This window comes from Melospiza georgiana, chromosome 27 (assembly GCF_028018845.1).
Source record: "Melospiza georgiana isolate bMelGeo1 chromosome 27, bMelGeo1.pri, whole genome shotgun sequence".
NCBI lineage: Eukaryota > Metazoa > Chordata > Aves > Passeriformes > Passerellidae > Melospiza > Melospiza georgiana.
Genome location: NC_080456.1, coordinates 4,635,820 through 4,654,213, shown reverse-complemented (window position 1 = coordinate 4,654,213; position 18,394 = coordinate 4,635,820). Strand labels below are relative to the sequence as shown.

General features: G+C 53.1%; 2 protein-coding genes across 2 annotated transcripts in view; both read left to right on the top strand.

Annotated features, from left to right (window-relative positions):
• Window positions 1-631: 631 nt before the first annotated feature.
• Window positions 632-13,243, top strand: OAF (out at first homolog). The gene is made up of 4 exons (XM_058041196.1): window positions 632-853; window positions 9,072-9,206; window positions 9,969-10,149; window positions 11,762-13,243. Exons 1-4 carry the CDS (start codon window positions 632-634, stop codon window positions 12,034-12,036), a joined length of 813 nt encoding a protein of 270 aa, XP_057897179.1. The 3' UTR covers window positions 12,037-13,243.
• A 3,837-nt stretch (window positions 13,244-17,080) lies between these two features.
• POU2F3 (POU class 2 homeobox 3) overlaps window positions 17,081-18,394 on the top strand; it is a 49,986-nt gene continuing 48,672 nt past the window's right edge. The window contains 2 exon segments of the mRNA XM_058041281.1: window positions 17,081-17,151; window positions 17,153-17,364. Of these exon segments, the coding sequence (XP_057897264.1) occupies window positions 17,081-17,151; window positions 17,153-17,364 (283 nt within the window).

The window sequence follows — 18,394 nt, the reverse complement described above, 5'->3', positions numbered from 1 at the left end:
CTGGGCTCTGGATCCATGTGCACATCCAGGGCTGTGTTTGATGAATCCATGTGCACAGCCTGGGATCTGGATCCATGTGCTCATCCACGGCCCTGGATGACGGATCCATGTGCACATCCAGGGCTCTGGATGATGGATCCATGTGCACATCCAGGTCTGTTTGTGATGGATCCATGTGCACATCCAGGTCTCTTTGATAGATCCATGTGCATCCAGGTCTGTGTTTGTTGGATCCATGTGCATCCAGGTCTGTTTGTGATGGATCCATGTGCACATCCATGCCTCTGGGTGATGGATCCATGTGCATCCAGGTCTGTGTTTGTTGGATCCATGTGCATCCAGGTCTGTTTGATGGCTCCATGTGCTCATCCCGGTCTCGGCCGCCTCTCGCCGCTCCCCCTCCATGCCCGGCGCGGTTCCTTTAACGCCGGGGCGGGCGCTGCTCGGCGGGGCCGTCCCGGCTCCGGGGGGGAAGTGACGGGCGGGGGGCGAGGAAGGGAGGGAGGGACGGAGCGAGGGCCGCTGAATGAGCGCGGCGAGCGAGGCAGCGCCGCGGGGCCGGGGGCGCGGCGGGGCCGCCTTTCCCCGCCGCCTTTCCCCGCCGCCGATGCGCTGAGCCCGGCCCGGGGGGATGCGCGGCCCGCGGCTGCCGGCGCTGCCCGCGCTGCTCTGGCTGGCGCTGGCCCCGCTGCCCGGCCCCGCTGCCCGCGCCGAGCTGCGGGTGCGGGTGCGGCTGCCCGGCGGGCAGGTGACGGAGGAGAGCCTGCAGGCCGACAGCGGCGCCGACTGCGTCAGCCTGGAGCTGAGGGCGGCCGACGGCGCCCTCGTCACGCTCACGGCGGATTTCAGACAGGTACGGGCTGGGGGAGAGCGTCCCTGGGGGGTTCAGACCGGTGTGGAGCTGGGGAGAGCATCCCCGGGGGGTTGGGGCAGGGAGCGAAATGGGGAGAGCATCCCCGGGGGTTCGGGCAGGGAGAGAGCCGGGGAGAGCATCCCCCGGGCGTTTTGGATAAGAACGGAGCTGGGAGAGCATTCCCAGTGGATTCGGGCAGGGAGAGAAGTGGGGAGAGCATCCTCGAGGGGTTCGGGAAGGGACAGGGCTGGGAGAGCATCCCCGGAGGGTTCAGACCGGTGTGGAGCCGGGAAGAGGATCCCCAGGAGGTTCGGGCAGGGAGCGAAATGGGGAGAGCATCCCCAGGAGGTTCGGGCAGGGAGCGAAATGGGGAGAGCATCCCCAGGAGGTTCGGGCAGGGAGCGAAATGGGGAGAGCATCCCCGGGGGGTTCGGGCAGGGAGAGAGCCGGGGAGAACATCTCCGGGGTTGTCGGATGAGAGCAGGATTGGGAGAACATTCCCGGGGCGTTCAGAGCGGTATGGAGCGAGGAGATCGTTCCCGGAGGGTTTCGGCAGGGACCGAGCCGGGTCCATCCCCGAGGGTTTCGGATAAGAGCATCCCCGGGTGCCGCGTGGTCCCCGCGGGGCCGGGGGAGGGTGAAGGCTGCGGGATGGGAGCGCTGGCCCCTGGCGCTTTCTGTAGGGTCTGGTCAGGGCTTTTCGTGCACTCTATGAGTGCTTCTTGCGGGATGAGCGCTGGGGATGCCGATCTTCGCGTCCTCCTTCCAGACCCGAGTCCATCCCTGCTCGCAAGCTGGAGAATCTTGACTGGGTGTCCGGGAGCCAGAACTGTTCCAGAGGCATGGAAGGGCCCTGGGAATGCACAGGGAAAAGCCCATCCATTCTCTCGCACCGTCGGGGGCTTTGTTTGAGCTCTCCTGCACAGCTCCAGGAGCGTGAGCCAGGCTCGCTGTGCCCACCGCTGTCACACCTGTGCCCGGGGCTGCCTCCGTGCTGGAAACAGCTGGGATATCCCGGTGGGGACAGGCAGCAGCTCTGGTGCTCCTGCCTGAGGTGTGAGCAGCACCGTTTGCACAATTCCTCACAGTTTTGCACATCTCCTCAGAGTTTTGCACAAATTCCTCACAGTTTTGCCCAATTCCTCACAGTTTTGCCCAGTTCCTCAGAGTTTTGCGTGGCAGGCTCAGCTCAGCTCAGCCAGGCAGGGAGCAGGGGCAGGGCTGGGGAGATTTTGGGTTCCTGCTGTGGAGGTGGAGGTGTCCATGCTTTGCTGTATCTCTGGGATGTCTCTCTCCACAATGCCATGGGGTGCAGGTGATTCCTCAGGTGGGCTCCTGCTGCCTTTGGGGGCTCCTGTGGGACTGGCAGCTGTCAGTTCTGAGCTGAAGCCCCAAATCCCACACGTCCCATGGGATGGAGATGCCAATCCTGGCTGGATGCAGAGAACTCCCACAGCCCAGGGAAGCACAGCTTGCTCAGGCTGCCGTGGCTGTGTTATCTTCATTCCAACCCCCCATCCTGGCTCTCTGCTCAGGTGGACTTTGCTTTGCAGCAGGAGGAAGCCCAGAGCCATGAGATAGGAAGGTGCTGTGAACCTTGGAGCCTTTTTGCCAGGGATTGTTCTGGTGCCTCTTCCCTGTTCAGTCCCAGTCTCCCTGATGTCCCTTTTCCTCCCTGAGGTGCCAGCAGAAGCCATGGTGATGTTGGAAGTGGTGGCGTGTTTCAAATGGGGCATATTTCAAATCTGGCATGTTTCAAATACTCCAGCACATGTGCAGGGAAGCAGTCCTGTGACTCCTATTAAAGAAAATATTCAATAATTGCAAGCCATGGGAGTTTAGGAAGGGCTCTGAATCCGTGGATTGCAAACTTGCACATTCCCAGGGCAGGGAAATCCAAACTCGCTGCAGATCCTCTAGGCAGAACCTGGGATGTGACCTGGTGGTTTTATTCAGCATTTCTCACTTGCTTCAGCTCCTCGTGAGAGCTCAGGGCTCACCCACTAACCCAACTGAGTGTGTGTTACATCTTCTCTCCCTCCCATCCTTATTAGAGCTGGGTTTATTCTGGGTTGGGGCTCTCTGGAGGTGTTTTGGGTCCATAAATTAAATCCTGAGCTCTACAGCCCCTGCGGGAAGTGATGGTCCCTGGAGGGCTTTGCAAGCATCCAGCTTGCAGAAATGCATTCCTGATCCTCAATTTTAGGGCTGAATTTATTCTGGATTGGGGTTTTCTGGAGGTGTTTTGGGTCCATAAATTAAATCCTGAGCTCTACAGCCCCTGCTGGAAGTGATGGTCCCTGGAGGGCTTTGCAAGCATCCAGTTTGCAGAAATACATTCCTAATGCTGAGTTTTAGGGCTGAGTTTATTCTGGATTGGGGTTTTCTGGAGGTGTTTTGGGTCCATAAATTAAATCCACAGCTCCTGCTGGTAGTGAATGTCCCTGGAGGGCTTTGCAACCATCCAGTTTGCAGAAATACATTCCTGATCCTCAGTTTTAGGGCTGAGTTTATTCTGGATTGGGGTTTTCTGGAGGTGTTTTGGGTCCATGGGTTAAATCCTGAGCCCCTGCTGGAAGTGATGGTCCCTGGAGGGCTTTGCAAGCATCCCGCTTGCAGAAATGCATTCCTGATCCTCAGTTTTGGGGCAGCTGGGGCCTGACTCTGTCTGCTCCGTGGATTTGCTGGAAAACAGCTGGGAAAAGCCAGGGGAACATAAAGGAGCAGGAGGTGCTTTGTGGTGAGGTGAGTAATGTGTGAGCAGGCAGCAGCCTGGCCGGGCATCCCCCCCTGCCTGACCTGCTGCAGCTGCACCCAGACAGTTCCCAGTTCTGCCCAAATTACCCAAATTACACAATTTCTGCCTGCTCTGGAGGTCGCGGGGCTCTGAGCGTTCCCAGCAGCAGCTGGGGTTGTTGTCTGCTGCCCTTGAGCCTGATGATGTGGCCAGGATGCTGGGGTTTTTCCACAAATGAGTTTTCCATTCCTCTGGCTTAAACTGCAGGGGGTTTGTCCAAAGTCAGGGGTTTATTTGCTATTTTTTTTTTATTATTTTTTTTTTCTCTCTGCTGCTGGCAATTTGTGGTTGCCAGACCAGGGGCTGGAGAAGAAAGGAGCTAAATGAGATCATTGTTCATTGCTTTGGTGGGACTTGAGCAATGCCTGGGGCTTCCACAGGGCTGGGATTTTCTTTTCTGGGATTTTCTTTTCTCTTCCATCCCTGCCTGCCCTCCAGAGCTGGAGCTGTGTCCTCAGAGCACACCAGGTTATTTTCTCCTTGGTGCAGCACAAACTGGGCAGTGCAAGCTCAAACTGGGACTGATTTTCTGAGCAGAACAGGGGTGACCTTTTCTTTTCTTGCAGTTTGAAAGAAGGGAATGAAAACACTTCCTTTAACGTGGTCAGGCATAGGGTTATGTATTGCGAAAAATCAAATTTTGTGTTGTAAAAAATCAAATTTCGTATTGCAAAAAATCAAATTTCCTATTGCAAAAAATCAAATTTTGTATGAAAAAAAATAATGAGGGGGCTCAGCAACCTTGACTGCTGTGTCTGATCGGAGTGGAGCGAGGTTGCCAGTTGTTAAACATGGCCTGGGAACAAAGTGGGTGGGTTTATTTCAAGGTCAGCACAAAGATAGGGAGAAGTTTCCCTTCCCTTCCCATTGCTGGAAAAGTTGGGCTTGGAAACACAAGCGGGGAAGCCTGGGGAGTGCTTAACCCTTGCACTGCCAGTGCTTCCCGTGTGGATACAGCTGCTGTGTGATGGTTTTGGGGTGCCGGTGTCAGAATTTCCTCATGCCAGCGAGGACACGTGTTGGGTGACAAATCACCAGGTGGCACAGAAGGCATCCGAGCTCAGATTTTATCTGTGTGGTTTGGAAAGCAGCTTCTTCTCTGAACTGATACCAAAAGTGGGAAATGAGGGACGTTCAGCAGCCTTTGGGAGGGGTCATTAAAATACCCTGGTGTTTTTTGCTCTGTAGAATTGTGCTTATTGCTCAGAAAATTTGCTTTTTATTCCCCCTCTCCCAGCACATCCTTGATTTGCCTTTTCAGATACCTGAATATAAAAGGCAGCACACCCAAATTCTCCATCCCAGCCACTTCCAGGCACAGAGGGGTTAAAATCCGTAATCCCCACCCATTCAGGGTAGCTCAGCTGGCTGGACCCCGGGCGTGGATGCAGCACCGAGTTCCCTGTGCTGTGCAAACTCCGGGAATTCTGCATCCCCGGGTGCTGACAGCAGTGCAGAATTGGCCCCAGCAGTGCTGGTGTCACCCCCTGTCCCCCAGCAGCACATTCTCCTTTTTTTTCCCGTGCCACTGCAAAGACAAAACTGGGTCCCCACAGCAGCCCCCGTGTCCTTAGGGGAGAGAAATTTGGCAGGAGGGCTGCAGGATTTATTGAAGTGATTTATTTCCCTGGGAATGGTTGCTGGGCTGGGAGCTGGACCACACAGGATTGTAAATCCCTGCTGGAAAAAAAACCCCGGGCTGGCAGCGGGGGCTGAGCTGCTCTCACCCCACAGAGGGATGGGAGGGAAGGAGCTGGAGGGACAGGCAGCACTGGGGTTTCTGTGCTGAAACAATGGGATTTTGGGAGTGGGAGCACTGATTTCTGTGCTGAAACAATGGGATTTTGGGAGTGGGAGCACTGATATCCCTGCTGAAATAATGGGATTTTGGAATGGGTGCAATGATTTCTGTGCTGAAACAATGGGATTTTGGGAGTGGGAGCACTGATTTCTGTGCTGAAACAGTGGGGTTTTGGGAGTGGGAGCACTGATATCCCTGTTGTAACGGGGATTTTGGGAGCACAGATTTCTGTGCTATAACAGCAGGATTTTGGGAGTGGGAGCACTGATTTCCCTGGGACATCTCTCACTGATTTCCCTGCTGTAACAGCAGGATTTTTGGAGCACTGATTTCCCTCCTGCCTTGAGGAGCTGCTGTGGCCTTGCTGCAGGGCTGGCTGTCCCCAAACCCCATTTTTGTCACCCAAACCCCAAGCCCAGCTGTCACTGCCCCACTCAGGGCTGAGGATTCCCCACCCTGAGTTATCTGGAGAGTCCCTGCTCTGCTGGGACTTGTTCCCTGCTGGGAAATTCTGCAGGAACCTGGAGTTCAGGGTGCTTTTTGCTGCCTTGGCTGGGTACCCACCTTGGCACTGATTCACTGCTCTTCCTGCTGGGAAAAGGAGGGGAAGGTGCTCTCCAAGCTTTGGGGAAAGCTTTGGTGGCTCTTTGTTACAGACAAGTAGAAATAATATTTTATATTTAATTTTTTTAATCTTATTTTTTACATTTTATATTTTAATATATATATTATGTAGTTATATTATTTATATAAATATATTTTTTATATTTACATATTTGTATATTCATTTTATAATTTAATAGATTTTATAAATATATTTATTTAGATTTACTTTATACATTTTTATATTTATATATTTAGTTTATAAATACTTAATAAATATTTATATTTATATTTATATTTATATTTATATTTATATTTATATTTATATTTATATTTATATTTATATTTATATTTATATTTATAAAATATGGTTTCGACCCTGCTATTCTAGCTGAGCTAGCTTTAGCTTATAAGTTCCTTATAAGTTCCCATAAGGAAAAATCATAAGAATAAAGGCAGTTAACGACCTATTCTAGTAAGAAAAATAAGTTTACACCTGCATAAACAATAAATTTGTCCCATGAGAATCAGCAGAGAAAATATGTAAACTAACCAAACTAACTCTTTAAAATATATAATATATAAACTTTTAAATAGATAAACTTTACAAAGAAAATAACAGTATCAATATAAACAGATAAAGTAATATATAAATATAACTATACACATTATTAAATATTGCATATTGTATATTGTATATTATATATTGTATGTTATATATTATATATTATATATTATATATTATATATTAGATATTAGATATTAGATATTAGATATTAGATATTAGATATTAGATATTATATAATATATATTAATATATAATATAAATTATATATTAGTATAAATAATTATAATTAATTATGTATTTATATAAATATATAAATAATAACATATGCCTTCAAATATATCATATATAATAACTTCAAATATATAATATGTAAACTTTATAACTTTAAAATATAGAAACTAACTAACTCTCTATAACCAAATATAGAGAGTTGACAGACATACAGCCTGGCCATTTACTGACCAACACACACAAATAAATAAGTGTATTGTTAGCCAATTAAGTCTTACACATTCCTTCTGATATTTCCCATAAATATGAGCTTTGTGACCAAAGAAGGGGCTTTTGTGCATGAAGAAACTGAGTCCTGTCTGCTTATTCAAGCTCTTTTCCCTCTGGAATCTTTTTGAAGCAGCCTGGTTTGGTTCTTGCTCCACCTGGGACTGCAGGGAGAGACCAAAGCCAGGGAGGGATTTGGGACAAGACAGGGAAAAGAAGAAATTGGTTTTGTTTAGGACAGAGTGGTCACTGCAAGGTCCAGCTAAAGGTGGGATTTCCCCCCTCAGAATGCTACAGGAGCCAGAAAATATATCCTTGAAAATATATCCTTGAAAATATATCCTTGAAAAAGCAGCTTTTTTAAGCTGTTTCAATGCTGGCAACTCAGCCTGTCCCAGTGCGTCACCCTTGGTGTCACCTCTGGGAGTTTGGGCACAGGGAGTTGAGACTTCTTCATCTGCATCAGGCCTGAGGAGGAAAGAGCTGCCTGGCTGAAGGCTAATTCTTAAATGGATGGATCAGGAGGATTAATCAGCTGCTCAGCACGTTCTCATTTTACAAAAATCGCCTCCAACCTGGGAAGTGCTGCACTGTTTTTAATCTCCTGCCTGTGGAGGTTTTTCAGCCTGAATGCAAAGCGTGGCTCTCCCTGCTTGCTTTTCCCAGCCTGTTCAAAGGGAATTGGAATGAAACCCTCAGCTGAGGAATATGCCAGAGTCAGCTGCTGGTTTTAGTCCACTCATCCGTGGGCCCTGCATGCTGGGGGAGCTCCCAGCTGGACCAGATGTGGATGGGGAATGTGGTTTGTTCCAGTGACTCAGTGGGACACCTCCCCGTTAAATCTCTCGGGGAAAAAAGTAAAAATTCCACAGCAATTTCACAAGAATTTTTGGAATCTCTTTCTTCTCAGTGCCGTTGTGCAGTCAAGAATTGCAGCAGCAAGATGATTCCTCCCATCCTGGGGTGTAAAAATGCTGTTCTTGCAGCTGTCCAGATATGCACTGAATGGCATTCCCGCTGTTCTTCTGGGCATGGGAGAGAAGGCAGGGAATAAAGAGGGGGCTCAGTGAGCAGAAAAAGAGAAATGCTCCCTCATGGGGTAGAGGGAGGCTGGAAAAGATAAATGCTTCTTTCTGGGGCTGGAAAAGAGAAATGTTCCTTTCTGGGGCAGAGGATCAGCTGGAAAAAGCAAATGCTTCCTTTTGGGGCAGAGGGAGGATGGAAAAGGGGAAATGCTTCCTTTTGGGGCAGAGGGAGGATGGAAAAGGGGAAATGCTTCCTTTTGGGGCAGAGGGAGGATGGAAAAGGGGAAATGCTTCCTTTTGGGGCAGAGGGAGGCTGGCAGAGGCCAGGGCAGTGAGGCATCCAGCAGGAACAGCTCAGGAGGAGAGGGGTCTGATCTCTGGCTCTGCTCTCCAGCCCTGCCCAGCTCTCTGTGCAGGGGTTTGGCTGCAGGAGGTGCCAAAGGCAGGGGTTGATTTTCCTGTCCCATCCCTTGGATTAGGATGGGATGGCACCAAGGGGTGGCAGATTCCCACAGAGGGCACTGATGCCCCTAAATAGGGAGGGATTGATCCCTGCAAAGCAATCAGGGTTTGGTGCCAGGGCACCACACAGGGTCCTGCTGTTGGCCAAGGAATTCTGCAGCTCTACATGAAGTAACTGTGACTGATTCCCAAGTTGGTTCTGGAAAGGACTGCAATCCATGTCATATAAAGTGACAAAATTAGTGACCTGGACAGAAAAGGAAGTCAGCTGCAGCTGATCATGGCTCCTTCTGCCTTTAATAATTCCATTTTTATTTCTGTTCCACACACTCAGGGATGAGTAACTTTTTCTCCACTTGTCAAGGAGCAAGTGAGGGGAGGCAGCAGAGGAAATCTGGAGCTGCTTACTCAGTAGGGCATGAAGATGATGGCTCTCACTGTTGTTATTTCTCTCTCTGTGTCAGGAGGTGAAGATTTTCCGTGCCTTAATCCTGGGGGAGCTGGAGAGGGGCCAGAGCCAGTTCCAGGCCCTGTGCTTTGTGACCCGGCTGCACCGCAACGAGATCATCCCCAGCGAGTCCATGGCCAAGCTGCGCCAGGTACCGGCTCCCTCCTCCCCTCCAGCCAGGAATCCTCAGAGTTTTCCTGCCTGGATGCCCTCCCCAGGCTGTTCCCTGGATGCTCAGCCCTTCAACCCACCCCTGACCACCCCTCCTGCTTGAGGGGTTTGGTATTAAACTGAGTTTGTCAGTGGTATTGAGCCAGATTTAGTTGAGCCTCATTGGTGTCGTGGTTTAGTTGAGCCTAATTTGTGTTGGGGTGTGAAAATCCCTGTCCCAATGAAGCGAGGACTGATCTGGGACCATTCCTGGAGAAACCACCACAGGCAAGGGTGAAACATCGTGGTTTCGGTACCAACAGGTTATAGGATCTGTTCTCATATCTGTAAGGAATGTGGTGCGCCCAGGATTGAAGTTGTGATGATTTCCTCTGCAGAAAAACCCCCAGACAGTGAGGCCTGGAGCACCTCAGCAAGCACCTGCTTGAGGGGTTTGGTATTAAACTGAGTTTATCAATGGTATTGATCCAGATTTAGTGGAGCCTAATTTGTGTCAGGGATGTGAAAATCCCTGCCCAAATGAAGCCAGGACTGATCTGGGACCTTTATCAGGACAAAACCTGGAGAAACTATGACAGGCAAGGGTAAAACATCGTGGTTTCAGTACCAGCAGGTTATTTTACTCACCCAGGTAGGGTGCAGGTGCACATCTGTTCTCACATCTGGTGGTGTTACCACATCACATTGTGCTCTAAGGGAGGAGGTGCGCCCAGGGTTGAAGTTGTGCTGATTTCCTCTGCAGAAAAACCCGCGGACGGTGAGGCAGGCAGAGGAGGTGCGAGGCCTGGAGCACCTCAGCATGGACGTGGCCGTGAACTTCAGCAAGGCAGCCCAGCTGAGCCCCCACATCCACAACGTCTGCGCGGAGGCCAGGGAGGCCATTTACACCCGGGAGGAAGATGTCAAGTTCTGGCTGGAGAAAGGTGATTTCCCTGGAGCTGCTGCTGTCAGTGGGCTGGCACAGTGCCCTGCTGGCTCCTGCCAGGTTCCTGGGGATCAGCACTGATTGTTTTGGCTCTGAGGCACGTGTGTCACCCTGCCTGTGTGTGAGCAGATCTCGCTCCTCCTGCTGGCGCTCCCTGAGTGAACCTAATTTGGGATTTTAAAAGTAACCTTTTCACCTCCTCCCCAAACCCAGAGGAGAGAGGGTTTTGTGTCTTTTGGCTTACTGTCCCCGGGGTCCTTTGTTCTCCTGTGGTTCCTATTCAGATTTAAGTCCCTGGAGATTCTCTGTCCAACCTGCTCCTTGACCTGGGGACTGTGCAGACATACCAGAGCTGCCTTTGGTGGCTGTCTCCTATGGCTCAATCTCATAGCAGCACCCTGAGGGATCCCTGTTCACCCTGAGGGGTGTCTGTTTACCCTGAGGGGTGTCTATTCACCCTGAGGGATCGCTGTTCACTCTGAGGGATCTCTGTTCACCCTGAGGGATCGCTGTTCACCCTAAGGGGTGTCTGTTCACCCTGAGGGGTGTCTGTTCACCCTGAGGGATCCCTGCTCACCCTGAGGGATCCCTGTTCACCCTGAGGGGTGTCTATTCACCCTGAGGGATCTCTGTTCACCCTGAGGGATCGCTGTTCACCCTAAGGGCTGCCTGTTCACCCTGAGGGGTGTCTGTTCACCCTGAGGGATTGCTGTTCACTCTGAGGGATCCCTGTTCACCCTGAGGGATCGCTGTTCACCCTGAGGGATCTCTGTTCACTCTGAGGGATCTCTGTTCACCCTGAGGGATGCCTGTTCGAGGTGCTGCTGGACATTGGTTTCCTTGGGGTCTTTTGCTCTCCCGCGGTTCCCATTCAGATTTAAATCCCAGCAACTCCTGGAAACATTTTCCAACCTCCTCCTCACCCTGGGAGCCGTGTTGGGATGGCTTTGGTAGCTCTGTCCTTTGGTGTCCCTCCATCCTGCGCTCTGTCTGTCCTTGCTCTTAAAGGAGTGGATGACTCCATGTTCGAGGTTCTCCCCCAGAGCTCAGACCTGTCGGACTTTGCTTTTCTTGGAGTTTTTTATTTTTCTTGTGGTTCCCATTCAGATTTTAGTCCCAACAGCTTCTGAAAACACTCTGTCCAACCTCCTCCTCAGTGTGGGAGCCATGTGGGCTTGACTTTGGTGTCCATTCCCTCCACCCTGATCCCGTGTGTGTTTGCCCCCACAGGGGTGGACGGCTCCATGTTCGAGGTTCTCCCCCAGGGCTCAGACCTGCAGCACCTTGCTTCTCTTGGGGTCTTTCACTCTCCCACAGCTCCCACTCAGATTTAAATCCTAGCAACTCCTGGAAACATTGTCCAGGGATGACTTTGGTGTCCCTTCCCTCCACCCTGATCCTGTCTGTGTTTCCCCCACAGGAGTGGATGGCTCCATGTTCGAGGTTCTCCCTCAGGGCTCAGACCTGCAGCACCTTGCTTTTCGTGGGGTCTTTCACTCTCCCACGGCTCCCACTCAGATTTAAATCCTAGCAGCTCCTGGAAACATTGTCCAGGGATGACTTTGGTGTCCATTCCCTCCACCCTGATCCTGTCTGTGTTTCCCCCACAGGGGTGGACGGCTCCATGTTCGAGGTTCTCCCCCGGGGCTCAGACCTGCCGGAGCTGCAGCGCTGCCGGCAGTGCCCCGAGCGCTGGAGGCCCTGCATGTGCAGCTACTCGCTCAGCATCGAGTGGTACCCCTGCATGCTCAAGTACTGCAAGAGCCGCGACGCCACGGGAAGGCTCAGCTCCTACAAGTGCGGCATCCGCAGCTGCCAGAAGGGCTACACCTTCCACTTCTACGTGCCTCAAAAGCAGCTCTGCCTCTGGGATGAGGAAACCTAGAGCCAGGCCGGGCCTGCCGGGGGTGGTTTGTCTGCCCCAGCGAGGAGCTGGCTGCTCTGGAGAAGGGATGATGTTCACAGCGGTGCCTTGTGCTCTGTGCCTTTCCTCGTGGCCTGTGCTGGCCTCCCTCCCCACGGGGGCCTGCCCTCGCTGGGTGGGGATGCTCTGGCTCCCTGGAGCAGGAGATGCAGGTTTTGGGGTGAAGCACAGGGAAATGGGGTGCTGCCCTGCTCTGCAGCTCACAGGGGCATTTCCCAGCCTCGAGGTGAGCGGGCAGGGCGAGGATTTGCTGACCTGACATCTCTGCTGCTGAAGAACCCCCTTTGCTGCCTTCACCACCTCCTGGTGACACATCCACGGGGAAACAGCTGATTTGTGGGACCACAGCCCCTGAACAAGGAGGCTTTGAAGCCCACCCAAAGCGAGAGCCTGCCTTTAGCTTTTCCTAGTGCCTGACTGGTTATATCCCCCTGTGGATGGAAGAGACACCAGGGGGAATAACCCAGCATCTCACGCCCCTGAAGGGCTGGTAATTAGGGCTTTAATTAATCCCTCTCTAGACTAGCGAAGGCCCAACTTTTTGTGTTGGCCTTGTGACTGTTCCACTAAGAAAGAAGCATCTAGAGACTCGTGACTGCCACCATAACCCTGTGATGGAAAGGGAGAGGAGGATCCCAGGTGGGTTCTGAAGCAGACAGGATTCTACATCCGCGTCCAGTTTTCTGTCCTGCTCTGCCAGCTATTCACAAGAAGCTCTTAAATAACTGTACTGCTTTGCTGTGCCTTGGTTTCCCCCATATGTTAAACAGGGGTGACACTGAAGTTGTCCTTGGCCCTGGAATGTTCCAGAAGGGACCAGACAAAGCACTGGAAGTGCTGCTTGGGTCTGTGTCCTCTTCTGCTAAATTAGGACAAGCACAGAGGGGAGAGAAGCTCTTGGGCTCTTGAGGAGCCCCTGTGCCTCCTGGTGAAAAGCCTTCACAATGTGCCTTTTTGCCTAAAATACAGGAATTTTTTTGCAAAAGAAGAAGAAAAATAATTTGGTTACAATTATTTTTGTATCGATCACTTAAGGGGGTGGGGGGAGAAGGGAAAGGTATTTTAATATTGGAACATGAAGTAAAACACACTTGAAATAATTTTTTTTTAAAAAAAAAGACAAATTATTTATCATTTGTAAGGTAAAATAAACTGATTTTTTAAAGCATCCTTGGCCTAGAAGTTTGTGCATGATACTCTGTGTACGAATTTAGATTTGTTCCTTTAAGTGTAAATCTGAAACCTGCATCTGGTGAAGAACCATGGACTGGGGGAGAACATGCAGGAACTTTGGGCTCAGTGGTGAATACAGAAAATATTCCTGGTGAATAGAAAAAATATTCCTGGTGAATACAGAAAATATTCCTGGTGAACAGAGAAGATATTCCTGGTGAATAGAGAAGATATTCCTGGTGAATAGAGAAAATATTCCTGGTGAATAGAGAAAATTTTCCTGATGTATACAGAAAATATTCCTGGTGAATACAGAAAATATTCCTGGTGAGTAGAGAAGATATTCCTGGTGAATACAGAAAATATTCCTGGTGAATTCTTCCAGGAAAATTTAAATTTAAAATAGATAAAATTTAAATTTAACATAGCTCCAGCTGAAGAGGGCGGCGCTTTGGGGCCAGCCCGGAGCTGCCGGAGGGAGAAATGAAATGTGGAGCTCTGCTTCCCTCTAGTGTGGGGAATGCAGGGATGGCACCAGCAATTCCAGCTTTTCTCCTCTTCACCCACCAACATTTCACCCTTTTCCGGGGCAGGGGGAGCAGGGGATTGTTCTGTGCTCTCTGTGGGGTTTTATTTCCCGGGAATTACACCCAGCTCTGGGGCGGGCTGTGAGCGGAGTGGGGATGGATTCCAGGCACTGCCGTCCCTTCCCACATGTCGGGGATATCGGGACGGACACGGGCTCGCTCTGGGAGCATCGGGGCCCATCTCCAGGAGCCTCCTTGGGTTTTAGTTCGGAATCCAGAGGCTCTGGAGCGGTCGTAGCCGGTGCGGTTCCCCGGCCTCCAGCAGTGGGTGCTGGCGGAGCGCGGCTGCGCTCCCGGGATGTCGGGACAGGGATGCTCGTGGTCCCTGCAGGATCGCAGGATGCCCCCAGCCCTCCCAAAAATAATAATTAAAAAATAAATAAATAGAATTGGGGATTTTTGTAGCGTCTCGCTGCAGTTTGTGCTTCCAAGGCCCTGTCCCATAAATCGGGTGCTGCCTGCAGAGCTCATCTCCCTCCAGAGGCACCTGGAGCAGCAGGAGAGGAAAAACACGGTGTTTCAGTGAGAGGGGAGTGGACAGGTCATGGTGAGCACACGGAAAAGAAAGGGCAGCGCGTTTGGTGGTGTCTGGGAGTGATTTTAGCAGTGATCAGGGTAAAACCAATCCTGTATTGCTTGATAATCTCATTTCCACAGCAGAAAGAAGTGGTGATGCTGTGATCCATCCTCTGATTTTCATAGGGATGGTGTGTTCTCTCAAAGCTCAAGGCATTTAGGGGGATGGGCTTGGGGAGAAAACCACCTATATATTCAAATTTTCCCGCTGAGCACAAAATAACAGCCAGAAAAAGCAATTCCCAGCCGTGTCTGGGGCCAGGAGAGGGCACTGGTGCCCTGCCCGTGGCCGGGACAGCATCCCTGCCCAAAGGATGCCCGGGATTCCTGCCCGGCTGGAGGTGCCACCGGCAGAACCCTCCGGGTGGGCTCAGGAGAGCGGGAGAAGCGCCAGGAAGGGCAGGGAGAGATGAGAAACTCCTGCTTGGCGAACAAAAGCCGCTCTGATGTGGGGGAAGCAGAGCTCCCGTGGTCTCCAGCCTCTCAAGGCTGGCCGGGAGCCACCGGCAAATAAATTCCTGTTTGACGCAGTGAAGACACCCGATCGCGTCAGGCTTTCGGGATGGGGAAAACCCAGAGAAAAACGCACGAGAAGAGGGCGGCAGTGCCCGGGAGCGCCGCAGGGCTCGGTGGCTGCAGCGGTGGCATCAGTCCAGCAGCAGCTGCCCGTGCCAAGCCGGTGCCACCTCGCTGCTTCCTGGAGGCTGAAACCCCATCCCTGCCCTGGAAAGAAATGCCAGGGCGAGCCGGGAAGCCCCGGTTTTCCTCCAGATTTTCCTCGTTAGGGTTTCACTGAGCTCCCCCGCCCTGTCCCGGGGATGTCCTCGCTGCCCATGCCGCGGGGCCGGGCTGCAGGTGAGGCTGGAGATCCTGCCCGCCCACCCATCCATCCCCTGGGAGAAACCTGAATTTCCAGGGAGGGAGGGAGGGAGGGAGAGCGGCGTGTGGGAAAGCCGAGAGCCCTGGAACGCGAATTACCCAGCCAGGGAGAGATGAATGTGCGATAGCTCGTACCTGGCAGCTACTAATTGAGCGTTAACGCTTTCAGCAGCTCGGCGCTGTCACACCGGTGTCCCCAGGGCTGCCCGGGTCACCAGGGTGGCACACGGCAGGGACAGGGAGCAGCTCGGTCCCTGTCACAGCCCAGGCTCTGGCCTCTGGCTCTTTCTGCAGAAGAAGCCATTGCGGGGGGGGGGATTTTTAGGGGATTTTTCTTGCCTGGCTTCCCTGGAAGTTGGTAAATACAGCTTGGAGCAGCAGGGATGAGGAGGAAGAGGCTGGCTGCCACTTCTGTCCTCTCCTTAGGGGATAGAGATGGAGCACATGTCAGGAGAGCAGGCTCTCCATGTGCCAGCCTTTATCTCGATTATTTATTATTTAACCCTGCTCTTTATCTCCCGCCAGCACGGGTTTCTTTGATGCTTTTCACTTTCCTTTTCGTGCTGTTTCACTCAGCATCGAGGCCCAGCCCAGCCTGAGAGGACACAACACCACAGAATGACCCCAAACCTCTGTTCCTTCACTCACACACCTTCCCTGGGGGTGATGGCCACTCAGAGGTGCTCAGGGCCAGTCCAACCCAGCCTGAGAGGACACACGGCCACGGGATTATCAACCCAAGGAGCTGGGGGTGTTTAGCCTGGAGAAAAGGAGGCTCAGAGCTGACTTTATTGCTCTCTACGCCTTCCTGAAGGGAGGCTGCAGACAGCTGGGGTTGGTCTCTGACAGAACCACAGAACACAGGCTCAAGCTATGGCAGGGAAGGGACAGGTTTGATATTAGGGGAAAAAAAAATCACTGAAAGAATAATAATAAAGCACTGGAATGCTCTTCCCAGGGAGATGGTGGAATCACCATCTCTGGATGTGTTTAAAAAAGGACTGGACGTGGCACTTGGTGCTGTGGTCTGGTTGAGGTGTGAGGGCATAGGTCGGGCTGGATGATCTTGGAGGTCTCTTCCAACCTCATCATTCTGGGATTCGGTGAAATCTCTGTTCCTTCCCTTGCCCACCTTCCCTGGGTGTGCTGCCCACTCAGAGGAGCTCAGGGCGGATCCAGCCCAGCCTGAGAGCACATAAGGCCATAAAATGACCCCAAAGCTCTGTTCCTTCACTCACACACCTTCCCTGGGGGTGCTGCCCACCCAGAGGAGCTCAGGGCCGGTCCAGCCCAGCCTGAGAGGACACAACAACACAGAGTGACCCCAAACCTCTGTTCCTTCTCTCACCCACCAGCCCTCGGGGCAATGCCCACCTGGAGAGGCTTGGGGCTAATCCAACCCAGCCTGAGAAGACACAACAGCACAGAGTGACCCCAAATCTCTGTTCCTTCACTTGCCCACCTTCCCCTGGGGCAATGCCCACCCAGAGGTGTTTAGGGCTAATCCAACCCAGCCTGAGAAGACACAACACCACAGAGTGACCCCAAATCTCTGTCCCTTCACTTGCCCACCTTCCCCTGGTGGCAATGCCCACCCGGAGCAGCTCAGCGCCCAAAGGGGGCTCGGACAGGGCTTCGGGGCAGGTGCTGCGGGTGCTTCCCGAGCTGTGCCGAGGGCGGAGCGCTGCTCTTTCCTTCCTGCCCTCCTTCCCACCCCACCCCGCAGCCTGGCAGCGCTGCAGGGACTCATCCATTCCCCCAGTTACTAATATGCAAATGGCAGCGTTTGCATGGGCCTGACGCCAGGCTGCTGGGTGTCAGGGCACCCGAGGGAGCCGGAGGTGGGGCGAGGCGTGGCAGCGCCGCATGCTCACCTGGCCCTGCATGGCAACAGGCAATGGAGCTCTAGGAGCCTTGGGCTGCGGACCCACGGCCGCTTCCAGAGGCAGCGGGTGGCAGAGGAGGGAGGGCAAACTGGCAGCCCCTGGCAACCTGGGGCTGACGGCAGCAGGCTGGGCACACCGCGGATTTCCCCCCGCCGGCAGGATGGTGAACCTGGAGTCCGTGCACGCAGGTAAAGGGCACGGAGCGCAGCGCGGGGCAGCGGGGCCGTGGGCTCGGGCAGGAAATGGGGTTTGATCCCGCTGCCGTGACCTTTCCTCGCTCTTTTCCCTCCTCTGCTCTCCCGCTGGTGAGGTGCCCACATTCCTGCCGGGGGATGGATGGATGGATGGATGGATGGATGCTGCCCGGGTCTCTTTAGGGGGCTGCCAAGCCATGCCCACAACGTGGGAGCAGCGCTGGCGCAGAGTGCTGGAAAATGAGACTTTTCGGGTGCCCGGAAAATGAGAATTTAGTGCCCGGCCCGTGCCTCCTGTCAGTGGGAGGAGGGAGAAGGGATAAACCCGCGGAGGGATGCGGCAAAGCTGGAGGGAGGCGTGCGGGAGAGAGAGACGGGACACGCGCTGAAAGGAGAAAAGTTCGTGACAAAGGAGGGAGAAATGAATGAGGAGGGCGCTGAGGGAGGCTGGGCTGGGTCGGGAATGAATGAGCAGCGAGGCTCAGGAGCTGCTTCCGGAGGGATGGCTGAGCTCCTCACACCCCCCCCGAGCAGCCCCTGCCCTGCAGCGAGCGGGGAGCCCGAGCGACCCCTGCCCGACCCCCGGGGCTGTGCCGAGCCCGGCTCACCCTGCCCGAGCTCCGGCCCCCAGAGCGCACAGAGCTGGGGGCGATGCTGGAGCTGAGCAGCCGGACCCCGAGAGAGCTCCTGTACCCCAAATTATCATTGGTGCCACGTTGGTGACTTTTGCCCCGGGCTTCGTGCAGCACAAAACTCTGCAGGGAGGGAGGATGCGTCCATCCCTGGGTACCCCTGTGGGAGTGCTGCTCTTTGGGGGATACCTGGGGGTTCACAGCCCCTCCACGAGCCCTGCCTGCCCCTGGGCTCACAGACAGGCCTGCAGGGCAGCTGCAGCAATGTCCCACCTCAAAGGTGGCCAAAGCCTTTGCTCCAACCCCTGCAGGGCTCCGGGGTGGCTCTGTGGGCAGCCTGAGTGGGCTGGGGAGCCCTGGACACCAGGAGAGGCTGCCAAGGAGGGAACTGG

Bases quoted from the DNA above. Each gene is read 5' to 3' on its own strand.
- OAF (XM_058041196.1), top strand. From the start codon at position 632: ATGCGCGGCCCGCGGCTGCCGGCGCTGCCCGCGCTGCTCTGGCTGGCG. The intron at 854-9,071 runs GTACGGGCTGGG...TCTCTGTGTCAG, and splicing joins TCACGGCGGATTTCAGACAG to GAGGTGAAGATTTTCCGTGC. The intron at 10,150-11,761 runs GTGATTTCCCTG...TTTCCCCCACAG, and splicing joins CAAGTTCTGGCTGGAGAAAG to GGGTGGACGGCTCCATGTTC.